This window comes from Bufo bufo, chromosome 3 (genome assembly GCF_905171765.1).
Source record: "Bufo bufo chromosome 3, aBufBuf1.1, whole genome shotgun sequence".
Taxonomy (NCBI): domain Eukaryota; kingdom Metazoa; phylum Chordata; class Amphibia; order Anura; family Bufonidae; genus Bufo; species Bufo bufo.
Window position 1 is genome coordinate 223745998 of NC_053391.1, and position 13325 is coordinate 223759322.

Consider the following 13325-nt stretch of genomic DNA (forward strand, 5'->3'; position numbering starts at 1 on the left):
TAAAAAAAAAAAAAAAAAAAAAAAAGGTACACAAAAACAGCATTTAAATACACCAGGTGGAAAACACACACCAAATTCACCAAAAAACAGGGAAATAGATGACTCGCATCACTTTGTCACATGAAGACCTGTATTCAACAGTTTATTTGTGATGTGTGGAGTCTGCTGCACAAACTTAGTGCCACCTTGGTATATGTGCTACATTGGGTCTTGCAATTAGATACAATATTTTTAACACTATAAGACACACTCCCCCCCCCAAAGTGGGGGGGAAATGTTGGTGCGTCTTATAGGGCAAATACTAATTAGCGTTAGTACAGGAGGACCGGAAAGCGGTGTATGCAGCACTTCCCGTGCGGGCTCTATACTCACAGCTTCCTAGTTTTCTGCAGAGTTATGCATGCTGTGCTGTGATCTGCGCATAGCGTGAGGAGGACATCGGCATGCTCCGTGACCTCACGCTGTGTGACATCTTATGAACACTGGGAGTCTGAGCTGAGGCCTGAATGGAGTCTTATTAACATTGGGGGTCTTCAGGTCTCATTAACATTGGGGATATGATTAATATTGGAGTTTTGATTGGGGCTCTAAGCTGAGGTCTGGTTGGTGTTCTTATCTGAGGACTAAATGAAAAATATTTTTTTTCTTATTTTCCTCCTCTAAAACCTAGGTGTGTCTAATGAGCAGCCTAAATATATGTTCATCGCCCTGCTATTTCTTACTTATCAGCATGGCCAGCGCTCCCAGCACATCCCTGGTGCATTGAGTAACTAACCAGCCTCTCCCCATCTCCCTGCATTGACAATAGTGAGCGCTTACTGCCCGCTATCATGTGTCTCCCAGTGACCGGTTAGTTACTCAGCTCGCAGGGGATACAGCATAATCACTCAGTCACAGCGCTGGCCACGCTGATCAGTGAGAAACTGCTGGGAGGCGAACGGATCTTTACACATATTAATATACTGTCCACTATGTGACATCTCCCCAGTCAGTACAGCACTGCACTGCACTGCATTAGGAGGACAGACATGCCTTAGCAACGCTCATTTAAGACAGCGCTGCTAAAGGGACATTTCTGGGCAAGTTTTCTACTATAAATGTACAAGATCTCTAAATACACTATATAAGAAAAATGTTCCTATCTCTGTCACTACACATTAAAAAAAACACGACAGGCATGACAGGTCTGCACATGGCCAGGTCTGTTTTGCGGTCTGCAAATCGCGGATCCGCAAAATACAGATGAGGTCTGTGTGCTGTCTGTATTTTTTTTTGCAGACCCACTGACTTCAAAGGATCCGTGGTCCGCATTTTGTGGACATATTCTTTTTGGATGAGGAAAGCACACGGATGATCCATCTGTATGTCAGGTCTGCAAAATGATAAAACATGTCCTATACTTGCCCGCAAAATGCGGACCACGGACCCATTGAAGTCAACAGGTCTGCAAAAATGGTTGTGTGCATGGGGCCTTACAGTGTGAGCAATAGTTACCAGACAGACATGGCATACATCATGAGCAAATTACTATTGATTTTGGGATCCAGGTACTGACTTAGCAATCAGAGTTCCAGACCACCCAAACAGTTAGAAACCAGTAGGAACACTGCAGGTCTGCACGTCATACAGTATACATATGCCAATCTTAGTATCAAGTCCATTGGCACAGAATGTGCCAAATTCACTATGAGGCAAAGGCCTTGTAATATATTTGGAGCATCTCCAGAAATTCTAATCTAAACCAGCTATTTACCTCAGGTTTTGGCATAAATGATAGTAAATTTGTTAGGCCGCATTGGCACCTTTGTAAGCCCTGCCCTCTTTCTTAACCACTTTTGAAAGCTGTTGAGAAAAGTAAAAAGTCACAAATTATGCTGCACCATAATATGCGACTTTTTTACACCACAGTAGTAGCGTAAAACATTTGATAAATGTCTTTAAAAAGGTAAAGTAAGAATTAAATGGAATACCGTAAATCTGGTGGCCAAAGAGCAGCTCCACCTGGTAGCAGTAGACAGTACAGTACTGTACCTCAGAGAGGCGCTACTAGACAGCCAGGCATTTCAGTAATATGGTGCCCGCTGACTGCCTATCGCGCAATAATATTTTACCGGTAAAATGTCCATGCCGATTGGTTGGATCTTTGAGCCAAATGCATTAATCTCACACTGGCAGTGTCTGTACCCATGGAATTTCCAGTTTCAATGACCCAGGATATACCACTCACTGTAAGCTGAAAATATCATAACCTGAGTCCATTGTGTCTTGAGGGGCCGCTGTATTCGTTTTTGGGACCCTTTTTTCAATGACATCTAAGGGAGCTCTTTCCATGCCTATGTGATGAATTGCCCTCTAAATAAATATCACTTACTTCAATCTTGGCAGCTAGGGCACTAAGTAATGTGGCAGTTATGACTCAGTGGCACAGAGTGGCATCAGATTGCTTCCCATGCCCTCACAAAGTGTATCACACAACAGCAAAATGTAACTATGTAACCTTTGGAAGAATTGAGAACTTTCTTTCTAAAAAAGATAAAAAACATAAGCCAGGAATAAAAGCAAGCAAAATATGATAAAAATGAAAGCCGCAAACAGGGATACTGACTGGTGCTCAGCGGGAGCAACAGCACCCAAACGGTGCCCTTACTTGCATTCACTGGGGTCTATATTTACAGGCGGAAGCGGAGATGTAGCCGTATGCAGCACGTGACTGCTGCAGCCAATCGTATACGACTACATCACTGCTGCAGTCTGTAAGCACTGACTAGAGGTGAGGACTAGAGCGACAGATGAATGGCAGTAGAGGCTGCCTTCAGTCAAAGTTATGCACTGTTCAATAAATATTAATTATATACCAATAGTAAACCCCCACCCATACTTTTCTTCTGCCACCCCCTTCCATGTACATGATATTTCAAAGAAGCGCACTGTTCTGGGCATGCATATAGAGATCACTGCCAGCCAACGTCTTCTTGCCCATTGTTGCTAGCATAAGGAAGATCTCAATAGCACAGAAGCATGGTCTTCTTCCTTCTTAATTTATTACACCCAACATATACAGTAGGGAGGGAGCTATGAGTTAAAGGGGGTTCTCCAGACTACAGATATTGATGACCTGACTTCCAAACAGGTCATCAATATCAAAGCGGCACCCTCACCGATCAGCTGTTTGTCTATGCCGGAAACGAACAGAGCAGAACAGTACCCCAGCATGGCCACTACACGGAGTATTGAGCTGACTACGTCTAGCTCTGTACACTGCATACACAGCCTGAAACGGCTCATCAGTGGTGGCCTATCTGGAGGACAGGTCATCAATACCTGTATTCCGGAGAACTTCTTTAACTACTATATACTGCCATATGTACATAACAAAAACACTGCATATTTGCATGCAGAAAATCTGTGGCAGAAAACTGGATGGGAATTTAACAAATCTCATACACACACTGCAGAAAATGTCTGTAACAACATCCGCACATAACTTGACATGGAGGAATTTAAATCCACAACATGTCCGTTTATGCTGTGGATCTCTGCCGCGCAGTTTGCGATTGTAGAAGGTGAAATCTGCCGTAAATCCACAGCATTTCCATACTGAAATCCACAGCAAAATCTGCTCTGTTTGGCAGCTGACCCGCCGGCCGTACGCTAAAAACATGATGGCTACAAAAAGGAAGCACATTTGACAGAGACACAATAAACAGTACGGAAATTTCAAAAAAAAAATTTTAATCCAATATAGTGTACCTAATGCATCTTAGGTTCCCTAGTTGGCCAGTCTTGCTAAGATCAGAGGGTTCAGACAAATTCCACCCAACGTGTAGGGCCAAGCTTCACAACTCTAAGAACATGACCATGATTCTTTTATGCTCTGTTGGACCAGTCACGTCCCACATGACTCTGACCACTTCGTTTTGTAATCAATATCCTCACTGAAGAAATATTGAGCAAAATAAAAAAAAACATTTATCCCCTATCCACAGCGATCAAGTATGATCACTGGGGAATCTACAGCTGGGACCACTGTGACTGGGAGTCCCAAACCCCCATGTCACTTCAGTCAATGTCTGTAATTAATACGTATTCGGCCACCTCAGTCCTACAGACTTGGAATGAAGTGACAGTGCACATGTGTGACCACAGCTCCATTGAAACTCCTCCAGAACATGGAACCCCCATTCTAGTAATAGGTGGAGTACTCAGCGGTGAGGCCCCCAAAGATCACATTTATCACTTATCCTGTGGAAATTCTATGCCAAAAGTGTAAATTCTGCTGTTAGCACCCTACAACGCCCCCCTGCAAAGATTCCTAACTTTGTTGCCATTCTCCAGGAGGCCGCAGCTGGCACAACTACCCAATCTGTACCGTCACGCTCTGCCCGAGAGTCTGTATAGGGAAACAGTATAGAAAGACACACAGCCTAGCAATGGAGCCTGTCTCGGGCAGCTCAAGTAGTCATGGCCGTCACAACATTCTGACCTTAGGTAAAAGTTGAATTTCCATGGAACCATACAAAAAATTTTCTGTCGTATTATGGAAGCATTGCTACTAAGCCGACTACAACACTGTACAGAGGCGGCACTATTTGGCAGCATGCGCAGTGCCTATGGTTCTATAGTTCAGAAGGGATGGTTATGGTTAAAACCACCACTTGATAGTCAACAGCTCTAGCTGCACCTCATATCCAACTTAGTCCACGTAACCCCAACCATGACAGCAGTCACGGCCAGGTGGCACACCTGAACATGCACATTAGGACATTGTAAGGTTGATATTTGGATGTACAGTACAGACCAAAAGTTTGGACACACCTTCTCATTCAAAGAGTTTTCTTTATTTTCATGACTATGAAGGCATCAAAACTATGAATTAACACATGTGGAATTAAGTGTGAAACAACTGAAAATATGTCATATTCTAGGTTCTTCAAAGTAGCCACCTTTTGCTTTGATGAGCTTCAAGAGGTAGTCCCCTGAAATGGTTTTCACTTCACAGGTGTGCCCTGTCAGGTTTAATAAGTGGGATTTCTTGCCTTATAAATGGGGTTGGGACCATCAGTTGCGTTGAGGAGAAGTCAGGTGGATACACAGCTGATAGTCCTGCTGAATAGACTGTTAGAATTTGTTTTATGGCAAGAAAAAAGCAGCTAAGTAAAGAAAAACGAGTGGCCATCATTACTTTAAGAAATGAAGGTCAGTCAGTCAGCTGAAAAATTGGGAAAACTTTGAAAGTAAGGGCTATTTGACCATGAAGGAGAGTGATGGGGTGCTGCGCCAGATGACCTGGCCTCCACAGTCACCGGACCTGAACCCAATCGAGATAGTTTGGGGTGAGCTGGACCGCAGAGTGAAGGCAAAAGGGCCAACAAGTGCTAAGCATCTCTGGGAACTCCTTCAAGACTGTTGGAAGACCATTTCAGGTGACTACCTCTTGAAGCTCATCAAGAGAATGCCAAGAGTGTGCAAAGCAGTAATCAAAGCAAAAGGTGGCTACTTTGAAGAACCTAGAATATGACATATTTTCAGTTGTTTCACACTTGTTTGTTATGTATATAATTCCACATGTGTTAATTCATAGTTTTGATGCCTTCATAGTCATGAAAATAAAGAAACTCTGTGAATGAGAAGGTGTGTCCAAACTTTTGGTCTGTACTGTAGCTCTGCAGTGTTAAAGGTTCTACAGTGCATGTCTTTATTGTAAGGGTCTGGTGAGGTCTTCTCCATCAGATCTTTGCAATATGGGAAATGTAATATTTGGAACTAGGAAGGTGCTTAGGCCCCTGTATGAACAGTTCAGAAAGGCACCATTGTTCTACATATTATAGTATTTTCTCTTAACCCAAATCATAACCAGACTAAGGTGACGTTCACAGGACGGATTTACACCGCACACCCGCTGGCAGCTGCATCCTTTCATTTAAATGAGAGGCAGCTCTGAGGATCGCGGAGCGGCAGCCTAAAGCTGCGGCCGTGCCAGGAAGGGACATGTCGTATGAAAATTTCCTTAGGGTCCTTACACACATGAACCTTAACTGGCGCTTTTTTAACAGTGAATAAATGCCAAAATATGCGCAAATGTGTTTTTTAACCACCTTTTTGCTGCATTTCTTGTGGCCTTTTTTGCAAACACTGTGTGTGTTTGCCCACCAGCGGTTTCTTCCTGTTTTTTTAATTTTTTAATTTTTTTTATAGAGAAGGTGATGTAAAAAAGACACCTGAAAAAACAGCCTGCTGCATTTTGAAAAGAAGCCAGAAAAACAAAAAAAATGCTATGTAATGAACAAAAACACCTAGCAAAAAAACGATGGCTTGTGTGTATTAGGTTTCATATTTCCCCTAGGCACTTCAGCTAATATCTGTAGCTGGCTGGGTGAAAGAACTCTATGGGAGTAAAAAAAACGGGAGTACATCATAAAAGTCACACATTACCACAATTTGTATTATTTATAAAGTGCGATCATTCCAGAGTTCGGTCATAAACTCAATACATTTTATTGCAGTATTATTTTTAGCTCACTTCTCTATGTGCAAAAACTTTCCACCGCCAAGCATAGATATGTTGTGACATACACATTCACATCTCCAGAGGTTCTCATTCGCTCTTAAAAGGGTATCTGTCTGCAGTTTAGACCATGTTAAACTACTGACAACACTAGATAGGAGCTGGGGAGACAAAAACCTTTTGTGGAGCTTTTATTATCAGTGCACTAGCGGAATTGGTCAGAATACAACTTCATATTCTCACTGCTCCTGATGATGAAAACCCCACAAAGGTTTGTTTGTATTGCTCTTCCCATCTAATACCTAATGCTGTCAACAGTTAAACATGGTCAATGGTTAAACAGCGTCAGTAGAAGAAAATTATATTTTAATATAATTTTAAATGTGTCTAAAAGACGTGCTACTAAGCTGCATTTTTTTGCAGGTTGGATGTGGGCCCATTCACTTCAATGGGACTGCAAAAAAGGCAGACAGCCGCACGTTCGTTCCATGGCCCTGAAAAAAAAAAAAAAAACACTAACACACAGAACATACCAGGGACAAGGATAGGACTGCTCTATTGTGGGCTGGGCTTTGCGTTCCACAAAATGCGGAACGCACACAGCTGGTATCCGTGTTTTGTGGATCTGCAATTTGCAGACCACAAAACGGACACGGTTGTGTGCATGAGCCTTAAGGCAGATTCTTTTGGGCTATTATATTGAGCGCACCAAACACGCATTTGGAAAGAGTACAATGTATAAGAAGCAGTAGGTCTCTGTACCCGTACACCACTACTATGAATACTTCCCGAGCTAAGAGAACATATTTCACAATGACTGTTTACATAGGACTGCTCATGGTAAACACAATTAATACTATGCATGTACTTTCAACTTGATTTAAACATTTAGGACTACCTTGTATATGGAAATTAAAATTGAAAAATGCAAGTACTGTTGAGTAAAATCAAAATCCTTCCATTCCATCAGCCTGGATTATGTTTCCCCTGTACACGGACCGCCCAGAGAATATCCTTTGCCTCTGAAGATTATTTAGTCTGTGTCAGCAGAATCCGTTTCACACACTGTCAAGACTTAGACTTGAGATAATTGCCACTTCCAGGACTGATGCTAGCTAACCAATAATGCCTTCATTCCACTGAACACGGCCAGCAATGTACTAGTAATACAGTGGTCCTGTACTCATTCCATACAGTGGGTTACAATAAATATTACAATTTGATCTTAAGTTATATTGCATCTATGGTCCACCTGCATTCCAAAGAACCACAGAAATCCATCCAGCAGCCCATAAATGTCAGGGTGGAGGACACTTTGTGGCCCTCAGAAATCAATGGCAGCAACCGCCATCAGTGCGGAGCTAAACCAACTGCCATCAGGTTGTCCTGGCCACACTATAGCAATTTTTGATATTGTAGACTAGATCCGTCTGGTTATTGAAATCATTGCTCATCTCCAACCTTATCTGCAGCTGTATTGTTATGTAGATGTCTACTCACCAGAATGTGCACCATGTTTAGGTACCTTCTGGACCAATGCTGGGTCCACTCGGAGACAAAACCTCATCTGCTTCTCCACAAAGAGTAGACTGTGCTCTTACTCTGTCACCTGCCTATGTCGAGTCGCATAAAATCCTGTCTCCTCGTAGACCGTCACCCAAGCTTGGGAACCTTTAATCCCCCCTGTAGACTCATGGGAATTGGCTGGCAGGTCACCAAAGCTGGATTAGTGTAGAGAGAACAGTATCCTCTCTGCAGAAGCATGCAATATGATAGTTGTAATATCTACTTGTGAACAGCAGGTGGTGCAATTGTCCACGGAATGAATGAAAAGCAGGCGTGATGAGCGCTTTCTGTACTCCAGCTTCTCATAATACCTTCAAACTCAGTTTTGGCAGATGATTAGGGAACACAAGGTTGTCTCCACTCCTACATGCCTTCAAGTTCAAGTTACATATCATTTGGTGGGTTTTTTTTGTTTGTTTTTTAAAGAGTTATCCTTGTTCTCTCCCCACAATCTTAATGCAGAGACAAAGCAAGTAATATTCAGTCCTAGCAATAAATTATCCAAGGACCCCATAAATCACCCTTCTTAAACCAACAGTTTTCACAACTTTCAAGATCAGGGAATTTATACCGCTAGCATACGGCAACACATACCGTAAATGCTGCAGATTCTATTAGGTGGAGTTGCGTGCGGAAAATTTTCACCAAAGTACAAGCAAAGTAGATTTCAGAAATCTCAACCGCACACTGCAGGTTTTAGGACCAATTCACACGTCAATATTTGGTCTGTTTTTTTGAATCAATGAGCGCTATTCTAAACCAGAAGTGGCGCCTTCATCAAAATAAAGTATACTGGAAATATTCGCACAGGTTCTGTGCCTCGGTCTTGCTCAAAAGATTAACATGTTGGTGCATTTATAGAAGCTTGATGGTGAGGGGGTTACCTGGAATTAAAATGTGACTGTATGGGAAGATTGATGATGGACTGAGATGTTATATGAAGCATCGCTGATTGAAATTAGATGATGGTGGATGGCTTATTTAGGAGTATTGTGGTGCCGACACCCCGAGAGTGATGATTAAGGAAGGTGTTAAAAAATTGTCCTGCCTTAAAGGGATTGGGGGGTTAATGTGATAAAATAAGACTGAAAATTGTTAATAAAGAAACATCTGATTTAAAAAAAGATTAACATGTGAATAAGGCCTTACCCACGGCTTTCAACCTTTGCAGCACAAGACCTGACGCATTTCCAGCAGCAATGCCACCGCAGAAAATCAGCACATTTCAGTTGGTTTTTGTAGTGGCAGATTTTGGCCAGATCCACTGCAGATTTTCGAGTACATATGGCTGCACCCTTACACCATATGCAGTGTATGTACGTTTTACGCGCTGAAGTACTCTTCAAAAACACCTAAAATAGCTTCCCATTGTTTTTAATGGTAAATAGACACCTTAGTTCAAATGGACACACATTTTTATGCCACTTCAAGAAGAGGCATATCACTTCTGTGAAGCATTGTAGGAGTGTATTTTCACAAGTATAAATCCATTGCGATTAGCTATGTATTGTGAAAGGTATTTATACAGCTTAAAATGCTGCTAAAAAAAAGAAGAATGCACCAAAAAAGCGCCTGGTTTTCAGAGGTGAATTTCTCTTGAAATCAAGTCTGCATTTTTCAGCTTCAAAATGACGTTGTGTGAACAGAATGTATGTATATAATATAATTTCAATACTTTTAAGTGTTCACATACATTTACAAACCGGATTCCAAAAAAGTTGGGACACTATACAAATCGTGAATAAAAACTGAATGCAATGATGTGGAGATGGCAACTTCTAATATTTTATTCAGAATAGAACATAAATCACGGAACAAAAGTTTAAACTGAGAAAATGTACCATTTTAAGGGAAAAATATGTTGAATCAGAATTTCATGGTGTCAACAAATCCCCAAAAAGTTGGGACAAGGCCATTTTCACCAGTGTGCGGCATCTCCCCTTCTTCTTACAACACTCAACAGACGTCTGGGGACCGAGGAGACCAGTTTCTCAAGTTTAGAAATAGGAATGCTCTCCCATTCTTGTCTAATACAGGCCTCTAACTGTTCAATCGTCTTGGGCCTCCTTTGTTGCACCTTCCTCTTTATGATGCGCCAAATGTTCACTATAGGTGAAAGATCTGGACTGCAGACTGGTCATTTCAGTACCCGGATCCTTCTCCTACGCAGCCATGATGTTGTGATTGATGCAGAATGTGGTCTGGCATTATCTTGTTGAAAAATGCAGGGTCTTCCCTGAAAGAGATGACGTCTGGATGGGAGCATATGTTGTTCTAGAACCACAGAACAGTCTTCCATTTTGCCACACTCCATTTTAAATGATCCCTGGCCCAGTGAAAACGCCTGAGCTTGTGGATCTTGCTTAGAAATGGCTTCTTCTTTGCACTGTAGAGTTTCAGCTGGCAACGGCGGATGGCACGGTGGATTGTGTTCACTGACAATGGTTTCTGGAAGTATTCCTGAGCCCATTCTGTGATTTCCTTTACAGTAGCATTCCTGTTTGTGGTGCAGTGTTGTTTAAGGGCCCGGAGATCATGGGCATCCAGTATGGTTTTACGGCCTTGACCCTTACGCACAGAGATTGTTCCAGATTCTCTGAATCTTCGGATGATGTTATGCACAGTTGATGATGATAGATGCAAAGTCTTTGCAATTTTTCGCTGGGTAACACCTTTCTGATATTGCTCCACTATCTTTATGCGCAACATTGTGGGAATTGGTGATCCTCTACCCATCTTGGCTTCTGAGAGACACTGCCACTCTGAGAAGCTCTTTTTATACCCAATCATGTTGCCAATTGACCTAATTAGTGTTAATTGGTCTTCCAGCTCTTCGTTATGCTCAAATTTACTTTTTCCAGCCTCTTATTGCTACTTGTCCCAACTTTTTGGCGATTTGTTGACACCGTGAAATTTTGAATCAACTTATTTTTCCTTTAAAATGATACATTTACTCGGATTAAACGTTTGATCTGTCATCTACGTTCTATTACAAATAAAATATTGACATTTGCCATCTCCACATCATTGCATTCAGTTTTTATTCACAATTTGTTTAGTGTCCCAACTTTTTTGGAATCCGGTTTGTATTTCAATACATTATTACTACATTATCATGACAGTGAAAAACGGGCGTGTGAAGGCTGTTTTTGTAACGCCGTCTCACAGCCATTTTGGAGAACAAATTAAATTCCATGGGGCTTTCATCAGATGGCCTCTTTAACTGTCGTTAGACGGGTGCACTCCTGTCTAACAAGGTACACTAATGCAATATGGCCTTTTAGAGATTAAAAAAAATATATATTAAAATACTATCTCATCCACTTGCACATACAGAGGCAGTTGCCTCTCTCATGATTCTGAAGGACCTGCCGAAGGACCTGTGCTGAAGTGTGATGACGTCACCACGTGATCATAGCATGGGAGCGCATGGTGACGTCATCATGCTTAAGCTTTTAAGAGAGGAGCAAATGCCTTTGCGCGTGCTAGTGGATGAGGAGAGTAATTTTTTTTTCCAATTAAAACATTACTACAGCTGGGAGGCGGAGCCACTATGGGGGGCATTACTACAGCTGGGAGGCGGAGCCACTATAGGGGCATTACTACTGCTGGGAGCCACTATGGGGGACATTACTACTGCTGGGAGCCACTATGGGGGACATTACTACTGCTGGGAGCCACTATGGGGGACATTACTACTGCTGGGAGCCACTATGGGGGACATTGCTACTGCTGGGAGCCACTACGGGGGACATTGCTACTGCTGGGAGCCACTACGGGGGACATTGCTACTGCTGGGAGCCACTACGGGGGACATTGCTACTGCTGGGAGCCACTATGGGGGACATTGCTACTGCTGGGAGCCACTATGGGGGACATTGCTACTGCTGGGAGCCACTATGGGGGACATTGCTACTGCTGGGAGCCACTATGGGGGACATTGCTACTGCTGGGAGCCACTATGGGGGACATTACTACTGCTGGGAGCCACTATGGGGGACATTACTACTGCTGGGAACCACTATGGGGGACATTATTACTGATGGATGCAAATCGGCCAGAAAATAGACGCACAATGGTACAAAAATGGCCATGCCTTTACTTCTCCTTCTGCATTGGCTTATTATGGATTCTGTGTAATTCATTATTTAGATGACTTCCTCTTCATTGGCCCAAGTCAATCTGAAATTTGTTTTAGGTTGTTAAGTGGTTTTTCTGCTATGTATGCTTATTTTGATACTCCTCTGGCCCAGGATAAATCTCTTTTTCCTAGCATAGGTCCAGGATTTTTCCAACTTTTTATCGATTCTGAGTTAATGGAGTTTAGTTTGCCTATGGAGAAAATCAATACCATGTTATGTTTAATTAGAAGTTTGTTAGCGGTGAAAACTACGTTGAAGGAACTGCAGTGTTTGTTAGGTCTGTTGGTATTTGCATCTAAAGTGATATCCATAGGCAGTGTTTTTCTAGAAGGCTTCATATGGCCACAAAAGGTCTCACGTCTCCCCATTCTCATGTTCAGTTAGGGTTCCTTCACACTCCCTGTAAGCTCTCCGGCAGGCTGTCCCAGCAGAGAACAGCCTGCCAGATCTGTCTGGATCTGGGATTATAGTCAATGGAGCCGATGGGCATTGCGGTAATATTTGGCAATGCTGGATCCAGAGACCTATGAAAGGCTGTTCTCTGCTGAAACAGCCTGTAGGAAACATAATGCTACTGTAAAACTAGCCTTAACAGGCCCATTGAAGGAGGACTTCAGAGCTCGGGAGGATTTTCTCATTTATTTTGCACTATTTGGCAACAGGAGTTTATTCAGGCAGTGGCATTAGATGCATCTGGCGCTGTCGGTTATGGTGCCTTTTTAGAGCGTCAGTGGTCTCCTCATCCTGGCCTGAGTCATGGCGGGCAAATGGGTTTACAAAAAATTTGGTGTTCGATTTGTTTTCGATTCTGGTTTCTCTGGAAGTTTGGGGTGAGACACTTTGTAACAAAAGGGTATAGGTTCATTTGGGTTAGGATCCATTCACACGTCCGCAAAATGGGTCCGCATCCGTTCCGCAACTTTGCGGAACAGGTGCGGGCCCATTCATTTTCAATGGGGCCGGAATGTGCTGTCCGCATCCGCATTTGCGGATCCGCAATTCCGTTCCGCAAAAAAAATAGAAGATGTCCCATTCTTGTCTGCAATTGCATTTTCTATGAGAGTTCCGGCCATGTGACGTCCGCAAAATGCAGAACGCACATTGCTGGTGTC

At 42.7% G+C, this 13325-nt stretch overlaps 1 protein-coding gene across 3 annotated transcripts in view; it reads right to left on the bottom strand.

Moving 5' to 3' along the window:
* The window catches only part of TMCC2 (transmembrane and coiled-coil domain family 2), a 66421-nt gene that overhangs the window by 37198 nt on the left and 15898 nt on the right, over positions 1–13325 (bottom strand). Inside the window, exon 1 of one of the 3 annotated variants that reach the window (XM_040423982.1) lies at positions 8006–8059. The exons of 1 other annotated variant lie outside the window; for it this stretch is intronic. In XM_040423982.1, coding sequence (XP_040279916.1) covers positions 8006–8020 — 15 coding nt within the window. In that variant the 5' untranslated portion in view covers positions 8021–8059. Of the gene's footprint in view, positions 1–3750; positions 3831–8005; positions 8060–13325 lie in introns of those variants that run through there. One more of the 3 variants, XM_040423983.1, reaches the window with a different exon arrangement.